The sequence below is a fragment of the Cinclus cinclus genome, chromosome 6 (assembly GCF_963662255.1).
Source record: "Cinclus cinclus chromosome 6, bCinCin1.1, whole genome shotgun sequence".
In the NCBI taxonomy this organism is placed as follows: domain Eukaryota; kingdom Metazoa; phylum Chordata; class Aves; order Passeriformes; family Cinclidae; genus Cinclus; species Cinclus cinclus.
In genome coordinates, this window is record NC_085051.1 from 48,300,523 (window position 1) to 48,325,630 (window position 25,108).

Genomic DNA, 25,108 nt, shown 5'->3' on the forward strand with positions numbered 1-25,108 from the left:
GAAGGCACACTCTGTGCTGATCAAAATGTCGAGCAACATGGACTCCAGCAGAGTACACTGCTCACTACTTGGTGCCAGCACTTTGATCTCCTGGAGTCCAGCCCAAGGTGGCCCCAGCAGACTTCAACCCATCTAACAATCTGTTCCACCAGATTGTGACTGCAGTACCAGAAAGGCCATTTTCCATTGGCAGAATTTGGCAGCTTTTAATCTTTCCTATACTGGCAAGGATGAAAATATGCAGATGGAAAGAGAAGCCATGGTATCTCTGGATTAAATTTTTAAAGTCCAAAACCATCTGAGACCTGGGATTGCAAAGGTCAGCATTGAACTGTACAAGAAATTTATCAGCACAAGCTGCCTTCGTGGCCTTTAGCTTCTGAAAAAGGACGATGATGTTCACAGATGAAACTGAGATCCAGCACAAATTCAAGTGCATATTATGCACAGCTTGCAAGAACTGATTAATTCCCAATGTCAGTGACTGTGATTTAAGCATTCTTCCAAAACTAAAGAACATCTCTTTAGTGAGGCCTCCTTACCAACGATCACACTTTCTAGAAGATCACAGAACATGTGAGAAGAGATCTTGTAGCTTTCAGCAAAGCCATTAAAAAGAAAGACTATCATACAATCCAAAACTGAAGTAAAAAATGGAAGCAAAAACACACTGACTGACTCCAGTGAGAACTGGTTGTTCAGATGAAGAGATTACCATTTTGGGTGTACATACACAAATTACCAATTAGGGGTAACTGCTTTCAGCTGCATTTTACTGTATAAAAAAAGTATTAATAACTTGTAATTATCATTAATTTAAAACCAGATGAAAGCCCATGTTGGTGCTGAGAGTAGACACGCCTGACAGAAAACAGCTACCTCATATGCAGTGCTGGTGGCTGTCAGCTAGAATATATCTTGTGTGCTCCCAAACCAAAATTACAAGAGCTTTAATCTCTCTCTTGTCAGGCACTTCCTGCCCACTAATCTCTCATTTTAACCATGGTCAGATCTTCAACAAAAGTACCACAGAAGAAGAAACTCATTGTGCACAGGCTGCCAGGTACCAATCAGCCAGACACTGCTCCTTGGTACCCAGCCAGACCCCAGGTCGTGGCACCAGACCTGTGGTGCCCATGTGAGCTGCACCACTGAGCTCCAAGGACAGCCCTGTGAGCCATGCTGCCCTGACACATCTGCTGTTCTACACCACCTGAAGGGATAAACGTAGCCAACCTTTAAGACTAGAGTGAATCTGCTGGAAGATTTCCTCACAATTTGCCCTGACAGCATCTCCTGCCTGGAAATAAAGTCTGTCCAGCCCCAGGCAGCGCTGGTTGTGTTCCTCTGCACATCACCACACAAAGCAACCCCATGCACAGGCAGCACCATGGGCAGGCAGCCCTCCGTCAGCCATGCCCAGGTGAACCTTTCCTTGTGCTTGGGGCAAACCAGTGAAGGGCCAGGGTGATCCTGGGGAAGAAGTCACTTGGCCATTACAGACATGTGGCTCTGTGGATCCCCCGAGGTCAGTGAGGGGGTACGTGGCACAAGGCACCCTGCCGGGTCAGCACCTCAGCCAAAAGTAAGTACATGTCATGAGCACCCCTCCATGAGTTATAACTCAAGAATATAACTTTGAAGTCATATTTTCAAAGGTTTACCTTTTTCTGTTTTTCACTCTGTAAAAGTACATGCCTGTTACAGGCTTAAATGCATCAGGCTTGTAGACTTGTTCCCAAGAATTGCGTTCCCAGCATCTGGTTACCCAAGCTATAAAATGTCTGTGCAGAGTGGTTTAGTATGCTCTTCTCTGGACAGAATGCTGGATCACACCTAAATGTCCATTTGACATAGGATCTTATCTGGGTCAAATGGAAGTGGACTTGGTGTCCTCAACAGTAGCCAATAGCACATATTTGTCAATAAACAGGACAAAGGCCAACAGGGACAGTTTCTCAGCTGAGCTCCAGATTATAAAACTCCGGGCAAGACAAAAAACCCCAAACCTCAAGACAGTGATGCACCTGTCATACATGACATGTCCATTTCCATTAACTATATTCCCTCCTGTTGACTGCTGTTGAATTTCTAGGAAAAAAAAACAAAAAACAATTTCCCCCCCTCCATGCTAACCAGTAACTCTATTTGGTCAAATGGGCAGCCTTCAACCAACAGAAGCATTTCTCAAGTTATCCAGCACTGCTTCCCCGAGCAGAATCACAAAATATTCTGAGTTGGAAGGGGCCAATGAGGATCGAGTCCAACTCTTATGTGAATGGCCTGTACAGGGACCAAATCTGTGACCTTGGCATTATTAGCACCATGCTCCAACCAAGTGAGCTAATTCCAGGGCCAGGTACCGACCTTTTCCACTGGGGCTGGAGCTGTGACTAGAATTCATTGCCCAGTTCCTGTCACTATTGCAGCACATCTCTGGGCTCACCACTCATCACCTTCAGTGGTGGAGCTGAGCAGATTGAGATCCCTGCAGTACAACTGCCTGTGTAAGGGTCGTGTGACTATAAAAGAAACAGCAAAAAAGAAGCCCTAAAAATAATAATTATTATTATGAAACCCCAGCCCAGCGGTGTCCATTCTCCCAACAGTGGAGAAGCTCAGTGATCTCATTTAATCTCAATTTCCTGTGACTCCTATTTCTATAGTCTGAGGTTAAGGAACCTTTTATCAATAAAAGGCTAGTTCCTTACAGTCACTCTGATGGGCTCAAACACACTCAGAATAGAATTCAGTCGCTACTATCACCAAAACTTAACAGGAAACCGGTTTCACTGTAAACAGGATTGGCAATACACTATTCAGACATTTTTAAGCTTCTTGGAGCACAAGACCCCCCCTCTTCCCCCCTCCACTTCTGGCTGTGATTTTCAGTTTAGCTCTGGGAAAAACATTTAAACTTTTCACACTCCCTCTATTCTACTGATTTTGCAAGGACCGCCTCCTTACCTGTTACAGAATATTAACAAAGTGCCCTTTTTGTGCTTCCTCACCCTCCCCCACAGCATTTGGAGAAAAGCTGCAAAACCGTGACCCTCCTCAGACTCCACTGCCTGCTGCCCAGGAGCTGGAGAAGGCAAAGAGGAAGGTGCCCTGTGAGCAGGGGTGCAAGAAAACAGGAATTTCCCTTTAGGGATCAGCTGCAGAGAATTACCTGGTTGCTTAGAAACATGAGATTAACTACAGCTCAGTTTCCCTTTCCTTCACACATGCAGTTAGGGAGAGGCTGTAAATCAGCTTGGTGGGAGTCAGGATGGCTGGTGTGCAAGGTGAGATGCAGGGTCACCATGCAGGACAGGGGCAGACAGGGGGTAGGGCATGTTTTCTGCTCCCCTTCCCAGGCTGCATGAGCTCCCTTTGGTTTGCAGAGAAAAGTTTCTCACTGCCGAGTTTCAGCCACCAGGATGAGAGTCAATCATGGAGATCAGCAGCCACAACGCCTGTGCCAGGATTTCAGCTTTGATGACAATCAGTTGAGGGAATGCAGTTAGGGCAAAGCATCTGACAAGAAGAAGCAGATGAAATTTAAAGCAAATGATATTTTAAGCATAAACAAAAGTTATGTTAATTCCTGCACCTCTTAGTAATATTTGCTGTGAGCTGCCAAAGCATCAGTGATTGGCAGCAATAACCACACACACTGCCTGTTTGTATCCTCCATACCTGAAGGAATTGGACAGAAAGGGTGATTAGCAACACAGAGACCCAACTGCTGCTTTGCTTACCCACCATCACATAACACAGAAGAAGAAAAACAATCTAGATAAAAGAGAGGCAGACTTAATCTCATACAGTTTATGGTCAAACCAGTTTAGCATGAAAAAGCACCACAGCTAACACAGAGAGCACAGCCCACAGTGTGTGCTCAAGAGTCTCTGCAAGAAGAATACTCTTCAAGCCTAACATAACAGGTCAATGGACAGATGAACTGCTATCTGCCTATAAAGTATTAGAATTTGGAAAAATATACTGGCAAGTGTGCCTAATTTAGACTCTTTCACATTCATTCACATTCACAAACATCAGCTCCCAGACAGCATGGAAGGGATATGCTGTGCAGTACATACCCAATAACCTTGTGAACAGGAGCCAGCAGAGTGGTTATCATTATGCTGGATAGTTACTACAAGCTGAGGGTTAATTATTAGCACAACTTAAAATCAAAGAGAGTTTGATCCAGACTGCATAGCTACACACATACACAGACACACACACAGACACACACACAGACACACACACAGACACACAAAGCTTCTACCCTGAAGCACTTCCCATCTCTTTACAGACAAGCTCAGCATAGTTTAGACATGTCCAAGGTGGCACACCATGCCAAGGCAGCAGTGACAGGGAGACTGTAGCCAGGGAGCTCTTGAAGAGTCAGCACCTATAGGAATGGGTGTTGGAGGGCTTTTCACTGACTGCTTTTTTTTTTTGCAATACCACTTCAATGGTTCCTTAAAAACAGTTAGCATGACTACAACAAAGTTATGTTTTGAGTATTATTTGTAAGTTCTGCACACAGAAATTCTCTCCTTGCCCTTGGAAATATTTTTTATCAGGGAGAAAGGACTAGAGTTACCTTCTGCACCACATTTGCATCCTTTACAATGAAAAGCAACGACGTCTCTGCAAGGACAGGTTTGCAAATATCAGCACTCTGATATTTAGAGATTATTTAATGATATTTAATAGTGAATTCAAGCTGGTGGGATGGGGAAGGCCAAGGGAATACAGCAACAATCAAAAACTGCAATCATCTGACAAGTTTCTTTTGTAGATTAATAGAAACTCAGATTTGGTAAGAGTTGTTCTTTTTCCACAGCAAAACGCTCTTTGGACCTATGTGAGCAATCATACCCAAGGGTTTTTTTCACTTAATTGTCCTGTTAATTCAGCATTAACCTGATGGACTCAATTATAACAAATAGTTTTGCCTGTGCATTAGCACTTGATATTCAATCTGCATTCAGTAAGAAAACCAGGAATGTGGGTAAGCAGGTCAGGTTGAATACACAGAATATACAGTGATGGGGAGGAATCACCTCTTGCAGTCTTCGCCTGGGATGGTGTAGATGTACAGACCTGGAGGTTTCTAAGGCAGACACAACGAGCAAGTACTACATGCAACTGATAGATGGAACACAGTCTTCTACCAACATCACAGAAGAAGAAGAAGAAAAGGAGTTTACCCTACCAAAATGAAACAAAAATGACGAGCCAAGCTGGCTAAACAAGGCAGTGTTTGTACAGGGCAGGGGGGGCTCAGCTGACAACACTGCTCTTTTATGTGCTCTCTCATACTTTGCTCAGTGCATAAACATGGGCTGACATGACCAAGGGCTCCCTGTGAGTGAACAGAGCAACCTTCCCCTGGAAGAGAAGGATTAGTGTTTGCTGACCCTGTCAAAAGGAAATTGGGGTGACCTCTGTCTCTTTACTAGTCCTGCCACCTCAGTAGCTGCAGGGCTTACACTGTAGTCTGCAGGGTTTTCATTGCTGGCCCCAAAACTTTTTCTGTGTCTGCAGAGTTACAGCAGAGGCTGAAATTGAGCCTAATTTTCTCTCACAGCAAATGAGAGTGCTTTCCCACCCTGGCATTTAGCATTTCACGTTCTCATGTGCTGCAAGCAACCATCAAACCCAGGGAAAAGTGACCAAGTCTACATGACCAGATGAGAAGGTCCAACTTCCAGTTGGTTAGGGCTTAAGAGAAATGCCACCCAGTGAGCCAAAATTGCAGAGAGTCCCAGGAGTCTTATCAGATAGGGCAGCTAAGTTTAGGGATCACACGCAGCCCCTGCAAAGTGCCACAACTCAAAGTGTTTGTTGTTAAAGAGTCACAGTCATGAGAAAGGCACAGCTTTAATGAGAGCTAAGTCAACAGGAGGGACCTTGCAGGTGTGTAATACCAGCAGCTACAGTGACTGCAGATAGGAGTAGACTGTACTGATCAAGGAAACACTTGCTGAAGTAGTTTGGAAGTGAGCAGTTCAAATAACCTCCCTATTGTTCACCCCAGTGTCCTCCCAGACATGGGGCTTTTGTTAGTACCTCAAATCTTGCTTTAGTAAATTAAAATATACTTCCACTTTGCTCTGCTAGCCATTGCTCTGCTAGCAATTAAATCCTAGCACTGTTTTTGGGAATGAATGATCCCAGGACAATGTCAACAGCCTGGCCAGGGCTGAGGAAATACTAAGCCATCTCCCAGCCTTCACTGGTGCCTCCTCCCTGAGCTACTCCTCCAGGACTTTCCATGCACAAGTAAGCTAAGGTAGGATGAACTTCAAATAGGCCTCGCCCTACACAGTCAAATAAACTAGGGAAAATGTATATATGACTTGTAATATTTGCATTTCAAGCAGTGAGCCTTCTTGTTTTGATACATTATACATGTTGGGATTACTAGCAAGCTGCAGACTGGATAGGTATTTTGTGTTGCTTTTTACCATGAAGCACAGATAGCTGAGTTTGTTCAGGGACCAGGTATCAATGGGAAAACACAGGTTATGGCAGTACAGCTAAACAGTCTTCTACTGCTTACAGCTGTAATTTCTCCATTTACTACCTCTCAAGGCCAAATTTTACATTTTGCATTTGCAGTCAGGCTGGGCCTTAGCTATGCTATTGGTTACTTGTCATTCTCAGTCAGTCACTGCTGTAATCTCACTTATTTGTAGCCAAGCTGTTGAAAGTTGTACTTTCAGGAGATTACCCTGTATAAATGAAAGAATTTTTTCCTAATGGTCACAAATTAGATTTAAAAAGCAATATAAGCAAGACAATAAATAAACCAGGTTTATAAAAATTAACATTGAATTTGTTTGTTTAATAGTCTGCAGTCTGGAAACATGACCACTTGCACTGGGCTAATGTCATTGATTTCTGTTGCTCAGATAAGCATGCCACCAAAAAAAGTCCCAGGTGAGGTGGCAGCTTTTGTTAGGCAAACAAACAGAATCAGGAAAAGCAACAAAGGAACTTATCAGCTAGCCTGAAAAAAGGCATTACCTCTCCCTACAAACCTTGCCTTGTTTGTATCATGGCACTAAATCCACTATTCGAGCATTTCTCATCCTAGCAATCAAATTTTACATTTACTAAAAGTCCAAGAGCAGCCTCAGCTTATAATTGATTTTGTTAACTAAACAAGATTTTCAGTGCAGAAGGGCAAAGGAAGCATGAGAACACAGGTACTGGAAACACAGCTTGTGTAATTTGGCCAGCACAGGCTGGGAATCTGCGAGTTCCCCCACCCCCACATGCTGCAATCCCAGTATCCATGGAGAATCCCCAGCAGCAAAAGGATGGGCCTTGGGACCAAATTACCTCCCAGCTGACACTGCCCAGAATTACCATCGCTAGAGTGGGTGGGTCTGTATCCCAAATAAGTGATTTGAGAGACGAGCTGGCTCCCTTGCAGACATGCAGGATTCCTTGGGGACTCCTAAGAGGAGGCAGCAGCAAGCTCCTCAAGTGGCTGAAAGCCATCTTTCATTCCTGCCACGGCACTGAATTAGCAGAGCATTTTCTGTGAGGCTGGAGGAATAATTGCATCTCACGGATCAGCAGATGAACAGGTCACGTATAGCCATGAGGCCGTGTAGGCAATTTCCCTGGAGCATCCTCGAAGTCTGGAGAGGCCTAATAAACTGCTTACAGGAACCACTATAGGTATATAGCCATTAAGTATATAACCCTGCTTTGTCAGCTGCAGAGTAAACATACCCACACTCATGTGGTCACTTTCCAGCATCCTTGTTATTAACAGCAGCTCGGGCATCCCCAGTGAGCTTCTTGTTGAGACAGAAAAATCAGGAAAATACTCCTGAAATTAATTCCTAGCCTATTTTTGTTTAGAGTAGCCACATAACACCTCCCTGCCCGAAGGCGATGTCAAAAGCAAAAACCGGAATTGCAGACAAATGAGCCTGAGCCCAACTGCTCCGGCAGGACAGGGCTCTGTGCTCAGCCTTTCCAGCTGAACCACTCCTCTGCCTGCCCCTCCCAGCACAGCCTCCAGCACCTGCAGCTGGGAAGGAGCCCAGCTCCACACATATTGATCCTGGCACAAAGCACACGCTTGCCACTTCTGCCTGGATTCAGGGTCCCCTCCTCTGCCACCCTCACTGCTTCCTCTGCATCCACTTCTGTTGTCAGGACTTGGATCAGCTTCAAGCATGCAATGGAAGATCTGCACTGCAAACACCTTATCTCATGTAGAACACTAGCAGAGGGAAAAAGTATCCTTAATTCAGTTTACATTTAACTACGAAGAGCTAAGGTAGAGCCACTTTTATTCTTCATGGGAACCATTACACCAGCATCCAGGCTGACTTTTGGGAAAGTCAATCTCACTACCTTTTGTGGGTACTCCTGTTGACACAGCCTATGTTATTCCTTAGCTGCAGCAGACCAGAGTGGCAGTGGCCACGTTTATGGCTCCACGGTGCTGTAAATAAACGTTAAACCTGTGTTTTAATGGTGGCAGGCAGGCAGCAGCTGTTGCTGCTGAATGCCCAGCAGATTGGTACTGCTCTCAGAAGGGAAGGCACTGGATAGCCTAAAGATATCACTGGCTGCAGCAAACACTTTCTTTCATAAACACCACCTGAAAAAAAAATCAACCAGTCAACCCACTAAAGATATTTTATGTTGGAAATAGATGATGAAAAGGGTTTCCTCTGCCCCTGCTCTGGGCACCAGGCTGTCAGATTTTATGGGAGGGGAAAGTAAAACATTACATGATCAGAAAGAGCATGTTAGAGAAACTGAAAGGCAGGATACAGAATAAAATGCATAATTCATGGTTGTAAAAGCCTTGAGGCAAGACCTTTCGGACTTGCTAATTACCTTGCTGAGAAATAGGCCAGAAGCCATAAGAATGACTCCTACAGCCAGGCAAATGAATGCATAAAGCATTGCAACATCCACTCAGGGGCTTCCACATCACCCCTCTTGAACAGGTGTGCTGCTGGCTCACCTGGCAACATGCCAACCAAGGACAAGTGCATGGGATATCAGACTGATCTGAGGATCTAGATTTCATTCTGGTATATAGTTCTGTATATTCAGGTTTTTGAACTGCAGGCAGTTACATTTATATAAACTGGCTGAAGACACACTGCAGTCCTTGGAGGACTATGTGCTCAGAGCCTTAGCATGCAACTCTGTGCACGTGAGACAGGAAGAGATGAAGAGTTCCTCCACTGCAGTAGCCACATTTAGCCTTACTGAGCTCAATGGCAAAAAATTCAGTGGGTGCAAGATCAGATCCCAGTTGCAGGCAAAGAAATTCATATGACAGGTAGGAAGGATGAAAGCAATCTTAACATCTTAGAGTTACAGAGGTTTGCACAAGTGCATGGTTTGGTGGATTTAAGTCATGAACAAAGAATCAAAATCTTTCAGCTTCATATACTATAACTACCTCCTCATCCATGTCCCCAGTGAGCAGCTTTGCATTTTTTCACGCAGCAGGCAAAATCATAGGATTTTGTCTACCAACATGTTCAAAGTCTCCCCTACTGATATCCTCTCATTTCAGAAAACCTTACTCCAGTCAATTTTCTGATAATATCCTGCTGACCACCACCAGCCAGTGCTATTCTTTGTTAAACCTCACCAGAATTTTGCCTTAATGACCTAAGAAAAGCTTTGCTATAGCTGTTTTGAATTTGTTACTGAATCTAGTAAGAGTCATTCATTGTGTCTGAAGAAAGATGGACTTGCCCCAAAGCATAGGGATCAGGCACCTTCCTTGTCCACCAGCTTGTCCAGCTTCCAGCCCCTTCAGTCTCCTTCCAGCCCCAGTATCTTCTTGCTGTCCTGTTTTAACTGTTTTCCCCTACAGTGTCCTTAGAGAAAGTGTAACCTCTCAGCTGATACTCTGAATCCATCAACAACAACAAAAAAAAATCTCTTTTAGAGCCCTTTCCTTCCCCCTTTGTATTATTTATTGATGTATCTAAATTACCATAAAAACTCATTAATAAAGCACAGATCTGTATCTTCCATAAAGCAGCTTATCTCCATAAGACTGCAGAAGCAAAACTACTGAAAGCACAAGAAAATAGAATCCGTCCCTTAACTGTACTTTGCTATTGATTAAATTTTTACTGGTAATATCTTATTTCATTACTTAAAGATGTTCCATCTATCTCTCAGTGTCAAGAGTATGCAAAAGAAGAACTTGACAGAGATGAAGAAAGAATAAGATGATCAAAGATCCCTGGGCTTGACAGGTATCATGGGGAAACCATCAGTACCAGCTTGTGAGTATAAATGAAGCTATCAGTTAATATGATAGTGGCATAAAGTTTCAGAGCATATAAAACACTTGTTTTGTAATACTTCAAATTACATAATGCTAAAAAGACAGATCGCTTTGCAATTACCTTCTATATAAGAATCTTAACTATTATTCCATAAATATGAAAGTAATCACAATGAAGGCAGGAAAATTTAAAAAGCAGTTCAGACATCAATGGGAAGTACAGTGAAGCTGAGGATCCCCAAGCTTAGATCAGACTAAAATACCATTCCTAGCTCTAAAGGCAAATAACCTCTAACCTACTTTATAACTGATGTGCAACATGATTCAAACCAGGCTGCAACACACTCAATGGGCAATTGTCTCCTACACCTTTTTTAAACCTGCCCGTAACATTTTCTCTCTTAACACTACTCTCCCTTAGGTTTTTACATCTACAAGGGGCATACAAGGAACTCCCAGTTACCCCAAGGCCAGAGGTTCCAGCCAAAATAAGTCAATGAATGTCAAAGCATAAAAACGTGAAACTGGGAACAACAGAAAAATGTCACTTAATCTGTGAGTTCCATCTTTAATAAATGTTGGTAGCTCCCACATTGGATGTGAGGTAAATAAGCATTACCAGTAAGTAGTGTTTGGTGTAGATTTATTTTGTTCTGTGACCTATCCATTTTGTCCTAGAGAGAAGGCAGTAAAACCAGAATGGGTCCATTGCAATCACAACACAAAGAACAGACTTTCACTTCATGCAAAGAATACTAGCACAGATGGTGAATCCACATTTTGCAGGAAAATCCATGTGCTTCCACATTAATGAGACATGGGTTAGAAGAATACAGTATTATACACTGTCGTCATTATGTCAGAAGTGATTTGTTGTCCAAGCTTAGGTATCCAGATGGTACCAAAAATACCCCCAAACTTTCTGTAAGCACAAAGCTTTCACTATAATTAAAAAATGGTTTCAGAAAATATACTGGTTTCTCTGAGTATTTCTCATTCAAACTGCTCATTTTAACTGTTGAACATGCCATGTATTTTGCTTACAGTACTTTAACAAGAAGGACATACATGCACTGGAAAACCTGAAAAGGCAGACCTGGGGAGTGATAGCACAGGAGAAGGGAGATGGGCAGAACCACCACATTCCCAAGTGCAGGAAAGAAGAAACCAGGAAGCCAAGAGCTACATGGTGCTTCCTTGGTGGATGTACTAGCAAGGTCTCCAGAAAAGAAGCAGTCTTTGGTCATGCAGGATAGCACAAAAGCAAAGTTACAGAACTAAGTGTTCCACATTTAAACTGTTAAAATTAGCTCCTAGGAGGAGCAATAGTCCCTTGTGATACAAATCAGGTTTAACCCCCTCTGTCCACAATCATTTATCCCTACTGTAACCAAAGCAATTGGATTTTGTAACTAAGTTCCATTATTAGCACACTTTATTTGCTGATAGGAGCCTCAAAAATCTTCATACAGGCTTGCAGTGAAATAATTGCTTTATTTTCATTTCACTCTAGCTGACTCCCACAGATTAGACTGTACTTTTTCTCTTCAAAGTAAATTGTACAGCTTCTCTTAAAAAGCTCACCTTTGAAAAAACAGCATAGAAAATACCAGGCTAAGTTTGACATTTTTTCCTTATGTTTCAAAGCCAGGGAAGGGTTTTTCTGGAAGAAACTGGCATCTTTTCTACTCAGGAAGACTGAAAATCTGCTGCAGAAAAAAAAAAGGTGGGAAAAATAAATAAATAAACTGCCAGGACAGTATGTGGGTGGCAGGATTCAGTCTTTAATCTGATAGGTGCATGTCAACACTTCTTCACAAACATACCTATAAGGGATCTGATTGTTTTCCTCTTGTTATTGTACTGTTTCCCAATGAAAGCCCTTGTTTTATAGGTTAGCTTCCTGCCAGTCTCTTTGATGTCCAAAAAAGTGAACAGGTTAACAAAACAAAAAAAGCTGACACCTTTCATCATTGATGTATTTTCTCTTCTAAGCATCTCAAGCAAATTCATTCTGAAATGAAAAATCATGTTGTCAACCATGCAGTAGACAATGTGGTCCAAAGACAGATTTACAGACTGGTAACTAAGGAGCAGACAGAGGAGGTGGCTGCTCAGCTGATGGATATAAATAGTAAAATCCGAGTCAACAGGATATTATTGTTCTTTGGGGTTCCCAAAGAAGCCTTAAGTGATGGATCAGCTCCTACGCACATGCTGATCACAAGCCACTGCCCGTGTGCAGTGGGAACAACCTGCCAGGGAAGAATCGGGGCTATTTCAGGACTTACCATGCTCTGGTGGGAAGAAAGATTGAGAAGGTGGGGGGAAAGTTCCCAGCAAAGCACCTGTCATTTATTCATTCCTCTTAGTATTAAGAACTCATCTCTACAAATGAGATCAAACAGCAATGCTTTCCTCTGCTCGTGCAATGAAACCAAGCCTAGATGGAGATGACCAAACACCAAAGAGCTTGAGAAACTGGGAACAGAGAACAAAGAAGGAAAGGAATCTTCCAGGAACAGGTCAGAATAGCTTATTTATCAAGCTGTAACTCTACAAGACACCAGCTACAACTTGCCTCAAATCAAGGCAGCTTACACCCCCAGATATCACAGAGCTTCCATTATAAACCATGTTTAAAGGTTAGGCAATTAATTGCCTCATTCCTCGATGACCTTTGCAGTAAGAAAACACGGAATCTGATTGCTGTCCTATTTCTAATTTTGTTCTTATTAACTCTCTGGTTTCTTTCTCTTGCAGAACATATTCCTGTGATCATCCAGGGCAGACACACATCCTTCGATAGGTATCTTCCTACACTCACACAAGAGAAACATGCCTCACCCATGCCCTTGACAAACTCTTTGTTGATCCTCCTCTCTTCCCCACTGAGCTCTTTCAGACCTGTGCACAAGGCAGACAGAGTTTCAGGAAAATGGATATAGCACTGTTCTCTGTTAAAATAACATTTGGATGATTCTGAGAACTGAACTGAAGAGCATAAATTGACAGCAAGTTCATGCTGGGATAAAATTTAATCTGATTCATTTACGCATGCAAGCAGAAAGCTTTTATTAGCATACATTTCTCAAAGAAAAAAAAAATATAGTTCCTGGAGATGTTCATCATTAATTACCCTCTTCCATCTAGCAGGATGTTTTCTTCCTTCCCCAGCTTCACTTTATCTTCTTTCTAGAAACACATACTCACAACAAAACAAACAAAACTTCTAACAAACTCAGGGAACTGAAAGCATAGTACAAAGAGCCAGAGGGAGCACAGCTAATTTGGATCTTAACTTAAGTAACTCCAAAGCCCTTGAAGGAAAAAAGAGTTTCCACCTGAAGATGATAACTAGTAACTCATAAGGATGATCAACATGAGACAAAAAAATACGTCTTCCCAAATGGGGGAAAAGTAGAACAAAGCAGGTTTATTTCATTCTACAAGCATTTTGTTCTTCTTGTATTTAAAAAAATCCAAGTCAAGCCAAACTGAAACCTGATTGCAGTTAACCTTCACACCTATTGGTGTGCACTGCACAGAACACCAACGAGCACATGCAAACCCAGAGGGGAACCACCTGCCACCAAGCATGAGAACACCACGTGCTGGGGTGAAAGATGGGTCTGCGGCTTCACAGAAATTATCAGTTTGTAAAGGTTTACTATGAAAAAGACAGTATATATGTGTTAGACTTCACATGAATTGTTGGGGGACATTGTTAGCTTTTGCTGTACCATAGTGAAGGAGAAAAGATGTGAAGAAAGGAATTTGGTTAGGTAGTTCCAATGGTCACATTGAAAAGAGAATACTAATATTCAGGCCCTACTCCACCAAAATTTTCCATGTTCATACATAGAAAAGCATGTCATTAGATTGTCTAGATAACTTTGAAATAAATCCTCTGGCTTTCATGTGCCTTTTAGCCTCAAGCCTAACTTAAGGGTGTCATCTAGAGAAATAAATTAAAACCATGAGACACTCAAACACTAAAAAAACATAAATAAATCACTGCTAGAACGCAGTAGGAACACCTTTCAGTTTTAGTCAAGACAAACACAAAGCAGTAAGAAAGAAAGCCTATAGACATCAATATTATCTGAGTACCAGAACTCAAGTTTGGATCTTCTCTGTAAAACCAGAATTCCTAAATGCTACTTCCACATCCATAATAGCCCCTTCATTCTTTTTTAAGGATGCTGCATGCAAGACTACACATGTGCAGCAGGACCAGAAAGCCAAGAAGTGGGTAGCCCCCGCCAATCTTTCTGTCACATGGCCATCACATCAGCACATTACGCTGTATTTTCCATGCAGCTCCTATGTTTAGGCTCCAAAACTGATCATTAGTATGATAAATTAAATGAGTGGAAACTTTGGCTCAAAGAGCCCAAATGCTGCAACTCTTAAGTCACTCAGTCTTCCTAAGCTTTGGTTCATTAGTGAAATGAGAATATAAGAGGTCAAGTGAACATTCAGTTCATAATTAAGTGCCTAAATGACAAAGCTGTTTACTGGCTTGAGTCACGCAGCAAGGGGGTCTCATCAGTGCTTGCTGTGGGCATCCAGGCTGCTTCTGCAACTGGCTTTCATAATCAGTCTCAGCATAAAAGCAAAGGACTCACTATGCATGAAAAAGCTGAGATCCTGCATGGAAACAAATTGCTCTAGAGCCATCTGTGGGATGGTCAATGAAATAATGCTTTGACCTTTCCCAGAATTAAAGGGTGTCAAGGACTAAGTCAAGGGCATCTTTAAAAGTACTAAGATCTGACCAGTTAAAACAGAATCTGAATAAAACTTGCTGTATTATTTAATTTCCAAACAGCTTTGAGAGAGATGATATCAGCTTCCTGGACCTCCTCAGCTACACTGGGATCTCTCAGCACCTGAGAACGTGGACCATGCCTGGGCACTGTCCTTCTGCAGAAATGGGCCCCCATCACCAGGGTCAACCCATCAACCATTTCCTGACCTCACAAGAGTCATGCTGGTGCAAGCTTCAAATTCTTAAATTAAAATAAACTGATGATGACTGATACTGTCAGCTGCAGCTTAAACAAAGGATTTTTACAGCATCCCTTGGCTGTGCTAGCAACCAGAATGTGGTGCTTCCTCTCTTCATATACAAAGTTGTTGAATGAAGATCTCCCACCTTCTTTAATCCTTCTCATGAGGATAAGGAAACACATAATGTTTTTGAAGGGTCAACACTGAATAAGTCAAAAATACTTGTCTACCTTTGCAATGCAGTTTAGCCAGTAAAAATTCATACTCTGTCTTCTTTCCAATGTTAACAACCAAACAACTTCTGCAAGAAGACTGAGCACAAGTTCCTTTAACCAACATTAGGTCCCTCAACAACTTTTTTCTCTGTAATGGGAAGAAAAACTCAGGCAAGAGTCTAACACTTCAAATCACCCCTTGTCCTGTATACAGAGAGATCTTAAAAAAACCTCAAACAAACAAACAAAAACCAAAAACCTAAATAACAACAAAACAAACAAACCCAAAAAAACCAGAAAAAAATGAGAGCAACAGGAACTAAATGTTGTTCAGTGACATTATCATCAGGCAGGAAGTCCCCTACACAGCCTGAAACCTGAGAACAAGGAGAGGGACACCAAATGTTACCCAGATACTCATTAACAGGTACTCCTGGAATCACTCAGGTTTTGTACCAGCAATAGGCCTATGGAGTACCTTATCAAAAAGGAAGAGGCAATGGGAATTTTGTCTCTGAAAGATCATCTTCTCATTTGGGCAGGATTTTTATGTTTTGCCAAGTTAAGTATGACATGCAAATACTGGCCACAGTCCTTCCTGCACTATCTAGGTTTCTGAGCACCATTCTTCCCCACGGGCTGCTTCTGTTTGCCTTGTTACTCTCCCTGGGCAAACAGCCCAGACAGATTTGTGTTTCATTCCTTGTATTTAAGACAACAAGTCTGAAGTGGACATTTCATACTATGTTATTTATAAATGCTATATCTTTATTAAGTTACAACTGCAGTTCACGCTTATCACGAACATCAGTAAGAGCCAGAAAACTTTAATCATGTGTCCAGATGCAGTCATATGAAGGACCAGATTTTAAGTTATCTTCATTGGCATTGCTTTCATTTGTCACAGAGCCAAGTCTCTCTTGCCCTTCCCATTTCTCACTGAGCCAAGAGAAGCATAATCAGCCCTCAGTTGTGAACTAACCTGACTGCATACACTGAACACCTTCTGACATACAGTAGGGGGTTCATCAAAAAGACTGAAACAAAATGGCAAAGTTCTTCTCTCTGGCCATTAGTGCACAACAGAAAGACAGTGCACATAACTGCTCCCTCTGCTTTGGCTGCAGTTCAGAGCTTCAGCTGGAGTGCTGTGAAGTGGACACTTCAGGCTGTGATATGACTCTCACAACATATGAAAAACACATGGCCTCCCAATAGTCAGGGGTTTAATGCACTGGTATGTGTGTCTCTTGAAGAAAACTCAGGAAAAACAGGCTAGAAGAGTAAAAATGTATCTGGGCCACTCCATGGGTATGGGTAACGCATCTCTGACCTTAGCAGGGCTCAAGAGGAACTCAAGACACACAGAGCATCTAAACAGACATGTTTACTGGTTATGGACACTACCTAAGAGCAGCTCTGTACACCACAGAATGCACCCATCTCTACAGTCTTAACTATAATAAAATGAAGATCCAAAAGGATGAATGCATTAAGTATAACAAGGACTGGAATATAAACCTTTGTTTTTAAAATGAGCCCTATGACAACATATTTAATGAACATATATTTTGTAAACAACTGGAATTATACTAACCAATTAAACTACCAAAAGAGGAAAAACATAATGAAGCAAATCAACACTAGATTTTCTAGAAAGTCTGAAAGGTCTCACTTCTGACTGCTAACAGTAAGAGATGCTAATATTAAAAGTATGAAAAAAAGGGTAACTAATACTTCAGAAATATACCAGGTCTGAATTACATTGACCAACATTAGGAGTAACTTTCAAGATACTACTCTTTTAATTTATATCTGAAATTATTTAGTGGAAAATTAATAGAATCTCTCAAAGTATTACATTATGATAACAAATATGTCTTGAATCACACTATCACATTAAGCAATGGGCACAGGATTAGAGTTATCTTTTAAGTGTTTTTGATAACATCTATTCAGATTCAGCAAGATTTCTGGTTTTATAATGGAATCCTCTGCTTAAAGCTTACAGGTCCATAGGCATCCACTCCATAGATATCCAGGCTGTTGTTATTACAGCCATCTCTATAAGATGCTGATTTAAACTTTTGTTCATGGCTATACGGCCTCAGACTACAGTAAAATACAGCTCAGCTCTTTGCACAGAAATATGCAGCAATTATAATGAAGTAAAATTCATCCTGCAACCCTCCACCCACAATCCCTGTATTTAACTGGTTGGAGAGATATAAAAATAGAATAACAGGTACAGAGACATGTAGAAAAAGACACTTATTTCTTATAAAGTGCTGTGATGCCCTTCACCACCCCAGCACTGACACACATCTCACTGCTTATCTGATAATTTCTTCTCCTAAATACATTTTTGAAATTGGTTTGACTTCTACACCACAAGACAGATATTTGGCTCTTTCCCTTTACACATATGCCCTTAAGAATCATTCTGAAACAACAGTAAGGTTCAACAACTTAGGACATAAACAAATAATGTCTAAATGGACACTGAAAAGCCAAAATGCCCAAGGTTGCTTCTTCTAATCCAACAGAAATCTGTCTTTAAAAGTGAAAAAGGAAATCAAGTCATCTCTTTGTAATACTTCCAAAATAAATGCTACACATACTTCAGGGGGCAAGTGACATAACCTTGAAATTTTCCTTAGGAGAAAGAAAATCGTTTGAATTTCTGGCCAAGTCAAGTGGACAAAGCAAAAAAACAAGCAGGAGAACCATGAAAAGTCAATTATATTTTTAAACCATCACTAGTTGTAACACAGTGTTTCGGAGACTGTCATTTTTAAATTATGACTTCAGGCAAGTGATATGATCTGAGGTCTCACCAGCTCTCCTAATGCTGAGGCTGGTCAGCACATGAAGAGCAGCTCCCCCAGAAAAGACAGAGAAGGTGATGTTGGTGAGTGACAGCACATCAACCCCATGCCTCGAGTCAGGTCCATGCAGTTGCCAGAGTCTCTCTTAAGACAAAGTGTCAGTACACAAGTGAGTTCAAGTGACTGTGGAGCTATGGGGCATGATTTGAATTTGGTGTCATTTCATCCATTCAATGGGACAGAGAGTCCAGACTTTTAATTTGTTAGAGAAATTAGGCATTAACCTTGTTAAAACTGCATGCTGAAACATGCAATCTGCACTTAGCCTTACCTCTTTCTGCTCCTTCATTTCAGCCAGGGTTTCCTACATCTGGAGCAGGTAAGTCTTTCTTCCATTGCTGACAAATACTGCCAGGTAAGAGACTACCCTTACAAAGAACATGCCCTCTAAGACACTTGGGTTTCCAGCATTAACTTGAGCTTCTTATACCTGGATCTCGGTATTTTGGGGATTCACATTTATAATTTCCAGGCAAATTTAGCATCACTGATATAGAATAGGATCACTTTGTTGTTGTACAGTGCTTTGCCTAAGGTTCTCCAGACAATTTAATCTTTTCAAATGTCACCTGAATCTACAAAGAACTCCACTAAATGAACATGCCTACAGGCAGAATGAAATCCTGCTGAGTATGGTGACAAGTTATAGAAGAGTTAAAGTAATGAAAAGTTTCAGCACCTTACTTTTGTCAGAATTAATGGATATATTAAAAAGGTTTCCTTCTACTTGTGAAATTTCCAGGTATTTGAAAAGCATGTCAAACTATAGTAAACAAGTTGGATGCTGCTGTATCTTGTAATTAAAGGAAAATTATTACTCTCTGTAGTTAAGGGCAAAGTCATTTAAAATAGGCCTCATACATAAATAAAAAGTACAGAGAGAAGCATTTTCAAGACTGACTACAGCACCTGCCTTTGGTCATCCATCAGCGATGCTTAAGCCCCCACAAAGTAAAGATGTATAGATACCCCCTCTGCGAGAGTTAACTTCTGTGAGTTAGGTATTTGTATTACTTCTTCAGATAGAGGCTTCAGAATCTTTTACCTTGTAAGATGCTGAGATTCGTGTTAGTGACAATTATAGTTACTACTGTCCAAAGCTTATAAAGGCTAGATCTCAAGGATGCAAACAGGAAATCAAGCAAAGTCAGAGAGTGCTGTGACTTTATGACTAAGTCATCCACCCAAAGATATAAACTATGGCAAGGATGGGGAACCAGTGGCGCTGATATCATTGAGATTATTTCATCCAGTCTGTCATCCTTCTTTTTCTCCATTATTTCTTCAATGCTACAATACACTCCTGTGTAGCCTTCCGAATACTTTTGAAGGCCATGTGCCCTTCAGAAGAGCAAGAGTGAGACTCAAGAAAATACTTAAATCTACAGAAACCAAGGAATAAATCTGTACAGGTTTCTGTGACTTCTGAATCTAACCCTGAGTGAGTAGTGAAATAATGAGCAGCAGGACCTTGACTTGTCCTCTGATAGCAGAACAGTAGAGTTCTACCATCCCAGCCCACCTACTCTATTAGAAATAAAAAATTAACATTTAAATCATAATTATTTTAAAGTTGTGGCAGTAGCACTTGTTTACCACAGATGAACAATACATCTGACTGCACAATTATTCATCTCTACGTATTTAATTCCAAGGAAAGACATGTACTACTCAACTCACATTTAGACTATTGCAAAACACACAACCAACATATCATCTAAAAGAGGATGAAGATGTTGCTTCTTTCCAGCAACTGCAATTCACCACATAAGGAAGTATATTTTTGATGATCCTAAATCAAGCTTCCAGTACAGAAGATTTTAAAATATTCTTGTATTGTAACAAAATGTTCCCAATGGTGGTGTAATGAAAGAAAGAAAGAGGAAAAAAAAAAATCTCCTGGCAGGGAATTAATTATTGAGCATTCCCTTGCTTGACGATGCACTCCTACATTCTGTGCAGGCTTTCCATTTTTCTCTCTCAGTATGTGGAGAAATTCACTATGGAGAATATATAAACAGAACAAAGAGCACGAAGATATCAGTTTATTAAATGCATTTAGAAACCGAACAGACCAGGAGGGAGGAACTAGGTTTGTGCATCACCACACCTAGTGTTTATTCCTTCTTTATATTCCTCTCTCCTCCATTAGATTGTCACTTCTGCTTCTGTTCTCTGAAAACACCACTGTTGAAAATGGAAGAATTGTGCTTGGCTTTTAGCATCACTTAGCTGATAAAATATCACTTAATTTTGAAATATCACTTCCTTCCTTTAAAAAATAAAATAGAAACTCTCTTGATGGAAAGGGAAAACAGAAGCCCATCATTAGATGCCTAAAGATCAAGATGTAATTGCATTCTTAAAACCATTCTTTTTTTCCACCCCCAAGTCCAGCCCATTTAATAAATTTCACCCCTTGCTGTCAGTTTTAGTCTCCCCAAGAAAAAGCTGAAAAACTCTCAGAGGCCATAATTTCACTCATTAACTACATGACAGAACATATAGTTCCTGAAGCTACTTCTGCAGCCAGCACATTCACCTACAACATCTTCTCAATTTTCTGCGATCATACCACTGCAGAAGCATCGTCATGAAAGCAGACATTTCCCAGTAACTGGCATCTTGGATTCTTCCTGGATGTGAAACAACCAAACTAGAGAGGGAAAATGCAACAGACTGAAACAACATATGCTATCTTCAAACAGAATTCTATGTCAGCAATGCTCTACAGCTTAGCTAAGGCATAATTAAGAAACTTTCAAGAGAAATAAACAATTTTCACTTTTAAAAACGGAGGCAGAAAGGGTATGGAAAACTACTTCAGCAGATGTCTGTATAACTCCTGCAGAAACCTTAATACCAGCTAGGCTGCTCAGGACCTCCATCAGCTCTTGGACTCTTCCAGCTCTTCCAGCCTGGCAGGATGTCTTGGACACAGCTTGGATGTACTGCCTGGCCTCTATCTGCCTTGCACACCTCACATTTCTCTGGCTCTCTGCATCAGCCCAGAAGTCTCCACCTCTTCATGCAGACATGCCAGTGTCTGCATGTGTTGTTCATATCTGCATATATTTCACTGCTACCTCCCATCCTCTCCTTACTCCTTCTTGGGTCTATATTAACATGGTGGGCTCCCCAGAGAGCAGGAGGCACCTCCACATATGGAAAATGCCCCACTGAATGGGAGCATTCTGGAATAAGACAAACCAGCAGACAGGGACCTTTCCTTCATGTGGCTCTGGGCAGCAGGGCCCTGTGGGGACGCTGATAGTGATGACAGAAATGCTGTGTTGTCCTCACACAGTTTTTCATCCTAAACTCTTGACTTCCTAGTCCATCAAAGCTGCTAATGATTCTGCAACTGATAGACAATGATACTAGCAATGATTCAGATTCCATTGTTTTGAGAGGAGAGAATGAATTTTGAATTATAAAGCAGAAACAAGTTTAATTACTACATATGAGCACAGAACATATGCTGCCATTTTACAAGAAACTGTTCTGAAGAGAAGCACCATGCTCTGCCACCAAGCTCCCAAGCAACAAAAATCACACTCTCACAAGTATCAGACTTGCCATCTGTAAAATGTTTTTCATCTCCAGAAGATAATGTGAGAATTATGTGCTACAAATCATATCTTTTGTGACAGCTATTATCACTTGCTTTGGAACAGCACCTCAGGACAAATGTTTTTTCTGCCCTATAAGAGCTCAGGTGAGGCATGGAACTTCTTAAAAACCTATTTAGCAGTGCAAGCAAGGTGACAATCAATACAAGTTTCAAAATTTTTCTCAGATGATAAGAAGAGACCAGGAGGGGTTGGTTTTTTTTTTTTTCATTAACATTAATGTCATTCAAAGGAATTTGCTCTGTAGGATGACATTCTCCTACACAACTACAGGAATTTTAGATAAGGCTGTGTGCATCTGTACACATGCATTTTAAGCTCCAGAAAGGGAAATTAACCATTCACTCACAAACGACTGAGAGGCAAAGCCAAAAACATATTACTCTTTCTAAGAACAGATTATTTTGACTTCCTTCTCAAAAATGTCCATGAATTAAGGATTAAACTTGGTTTAATGACTACAGTTTTGAGCAACAGAGATCAGAGGCAGGCCAGCCATGTCAGCACAGAATCAAAAGGGACTGAGACAGAAACCAGAAACATACAACTACAGTGTAATGAGAGAAAGTCAAAACCCAAGGGGAATGCAACCTGGAATCAACAGCCCTGACCATACTCAAAATCTGAATTTCAGAGGTTAGGATGATGCAGGTCAAAATGATGGGGAGTGACCCCATCAGCAGCTAACTGCATTAATTCACCAGAGGTGAAAGAATGGCTAATTTGACTCTCTTTTCTGACAAATTATATATCTTCTATAATCAATCCAAACTGAAACTAATTTCCAGTAATTGCACTGCTCTGCCAGTAGACAGTGCCTTAATGTAATTATGCATAGGCAGGAAGAGATAATGACCTCTGATTCGAGTCTATTATTTTTATGGAACATGAAGATACATCGCAGTATTACGTGAGCTATTAAGATCAGTATGTTACATTAAACAAGTTGTTCTCTCATAAACCATTGCTGTTTTTTTCCTCTTCCATCGGATCTTGCCGTCCTTCCCAATCACGAGGAGTTAGGTGAGGGTCAAGCACAACTTTGGAGGAACTACAGCTACTACTACGACGTTGATACCGATCTACATTCAGAGCCAGCTATTTGCATCCCTTCCGCCTGCACAGCCTGTGGCAGAACAGGAGAGCATCGCGTAGATAATTTATCCAAAAGCCCCGTCCATGTTTGTTCAACTGTAGTTTATTAGAAGATGCATTAAAACAAGCCCTCCGATAGTCCTCGGCTCCGCTTCAACTCGCGGCGGTGCGGACCCGGAGCCGTGCCCTGACCGCGGCCGAGTGACCCCAGATGTCGGCAGGGGAGCGGCGGGCGGGCTCCGGCCCCCGGGGACCCCGCGGCAGGGCGAGCCCCGCCACCGCCCGGCCACCCGCATCTCCCCGGAGCCCAGCCCGAGCCCGCGACCCCCGCCCCGACGGTCCTCGGGGGAGGCCGTGGGTGGCAGCACCCCTCGGGGGGACCCGACAGTGCCACCCCCGCAGCATCCCCAGGCCCGCGGAGCCCCCGCGCCCCGTCCCTGCCCCGGGGCTCTCGGCGGCCGGACGGGCAGGCGCCGCGCTCGGGGGAAACTTTGGCCCCACCGAGCTCCTCCGCCGGCCCCGCAGCCGGGCCGCCCCCGCTCCGCGGAGCTGCGGGAGCCCGCGGGCGGCGGAGGAAGGAGCAGCGCGGAGAGCGGCAGGGGCAGGGGAGCGGGGCGGCGCGGGGGCGGAGGGAGGGGTTTCTGCGGGGGTGTTGGTTTACCTTGGAGGTTCTGCACTCGGATGTCGCTGATGTGCCCGATGAGCTCCTCGCGCTGGAACCAGTCCCACTCCTGCCCGGCCATAGGGACGCGCAGCCAGGGCCAGGGGGGCGGCGGGAGCCGGCGGCACCGGCACCGCCACCGCCGCCTCCACCGGCACCGACGGCGGGCGCGGAGCGGAGCGGGCGAGGGGCGGCCCCTCTCCGCGCCGGCTGCGCCCCGCCCCGCGTCCCTCCCTCCTTTCCTCCCTCTGCTCCCGCTCGCCGCCTCTTTCCCTCCCTCCTCCCCTCCCGTCCTCTCCGCCCGGCCGGGCCGGGACGGGGGCGCTGGGGCGGGGTGGAGCGGGCGGGGGTCCGGACCGGGGTCCGGCCGTGCCCCCCGCCCCGTCCTGCCCTCGGCGGCAGCGGCCAGGCCCGCTCCGGCCGCCCCCTGGGCGCAGCCTGTGCCCCCGCCCTCCTGCCGTACCTGGGGACCGGAGGAGAGTCGTCCCTAGGACGAGTGTCACGCACCCACGGCAGCAATGGAAGAACAAAAGTATGAGCAGCAGAGGGGTTTCCCTCCTGGGGATGAAATCGGTGCCACTATACATTAAAAACACTAGTAGTTGCATACTGATTTAGTTTGCTCTTGGTAGTCTGTTCAAGCACTCCAGTTTCCTTTGAAGTGAATTCTCACTTTGTGTTCACGTACACCGTTTTTCATCCAGCTTGGACAGTAATTGTTACCGAGGCTCTTGAGTGTCACAGAGATCTGTTCTCTACAAACCTGATGAACAGCGTGAGCGGTTCATTTGCCTACGAGGCGTTTCATTGCAATATACCACTATTTGTACCTTCATGCCGGTAAACAGCAAATTTTGACGTGATCCAGTCAGACCAGTATAGCATCAAGAGTTAGACTAGCAAAACATGTAAGCAGAATCTGCAAAGTTAAATATAAACAAACTGAGATCTAGAAATTGTGGCTCTTTCAAGTCTCAAGTGTTTGTGTGATCCCAAGCAAACACTCCACACAACCAGTTGTTTCACCCAGCTCAGGAATGCAGTGCTCTTCCCACAGCCTGCTCTGATGATTTTGCCCTTACAACTCAAAATAAGATGGAGATGGTAAGAAGGCAAAGTCATCCCTTAAGCATCTAATAAGGATTCGTCACCACTATAACATGCAGCAGTCAGCTATCCCAAAATGCAGTCTCCAAGAGTCTGAGGCAGTCTTCAGGTGTTTACAAATCAAGACTGGAAAGTTTTGCATAGGTGTAAGGAAACATGAATGCCATGACAAAGAGTTTATAAAACTGAACGTAAGGAGC

At 42.9% G+C, this 25,108-nt stretch overlaps 1 protein-coding gene across 1 annotated transcript in view; it reads right to left on the reverse strand.

Moving 5' to 3' along the window:
• The window catches only part of CLMN (calmin), a 68,650-nt gene extending 44,767 nt beyond the window's left edge, over positions 1–23,883 (reverse strand). Inside the window, exon 1 of the mRNA XM_062495277.1 lies at positions 23,802–23,883. Coding sequence (XP_062351261.1) covers positions 23,802–23,883 — 82 coding nt within the window. The remainder of the gene's footprint in view (positions 1–23,801) is intronic.
• Positions 23,884–25,108: the final 1,225 nt, after the last annotated feature.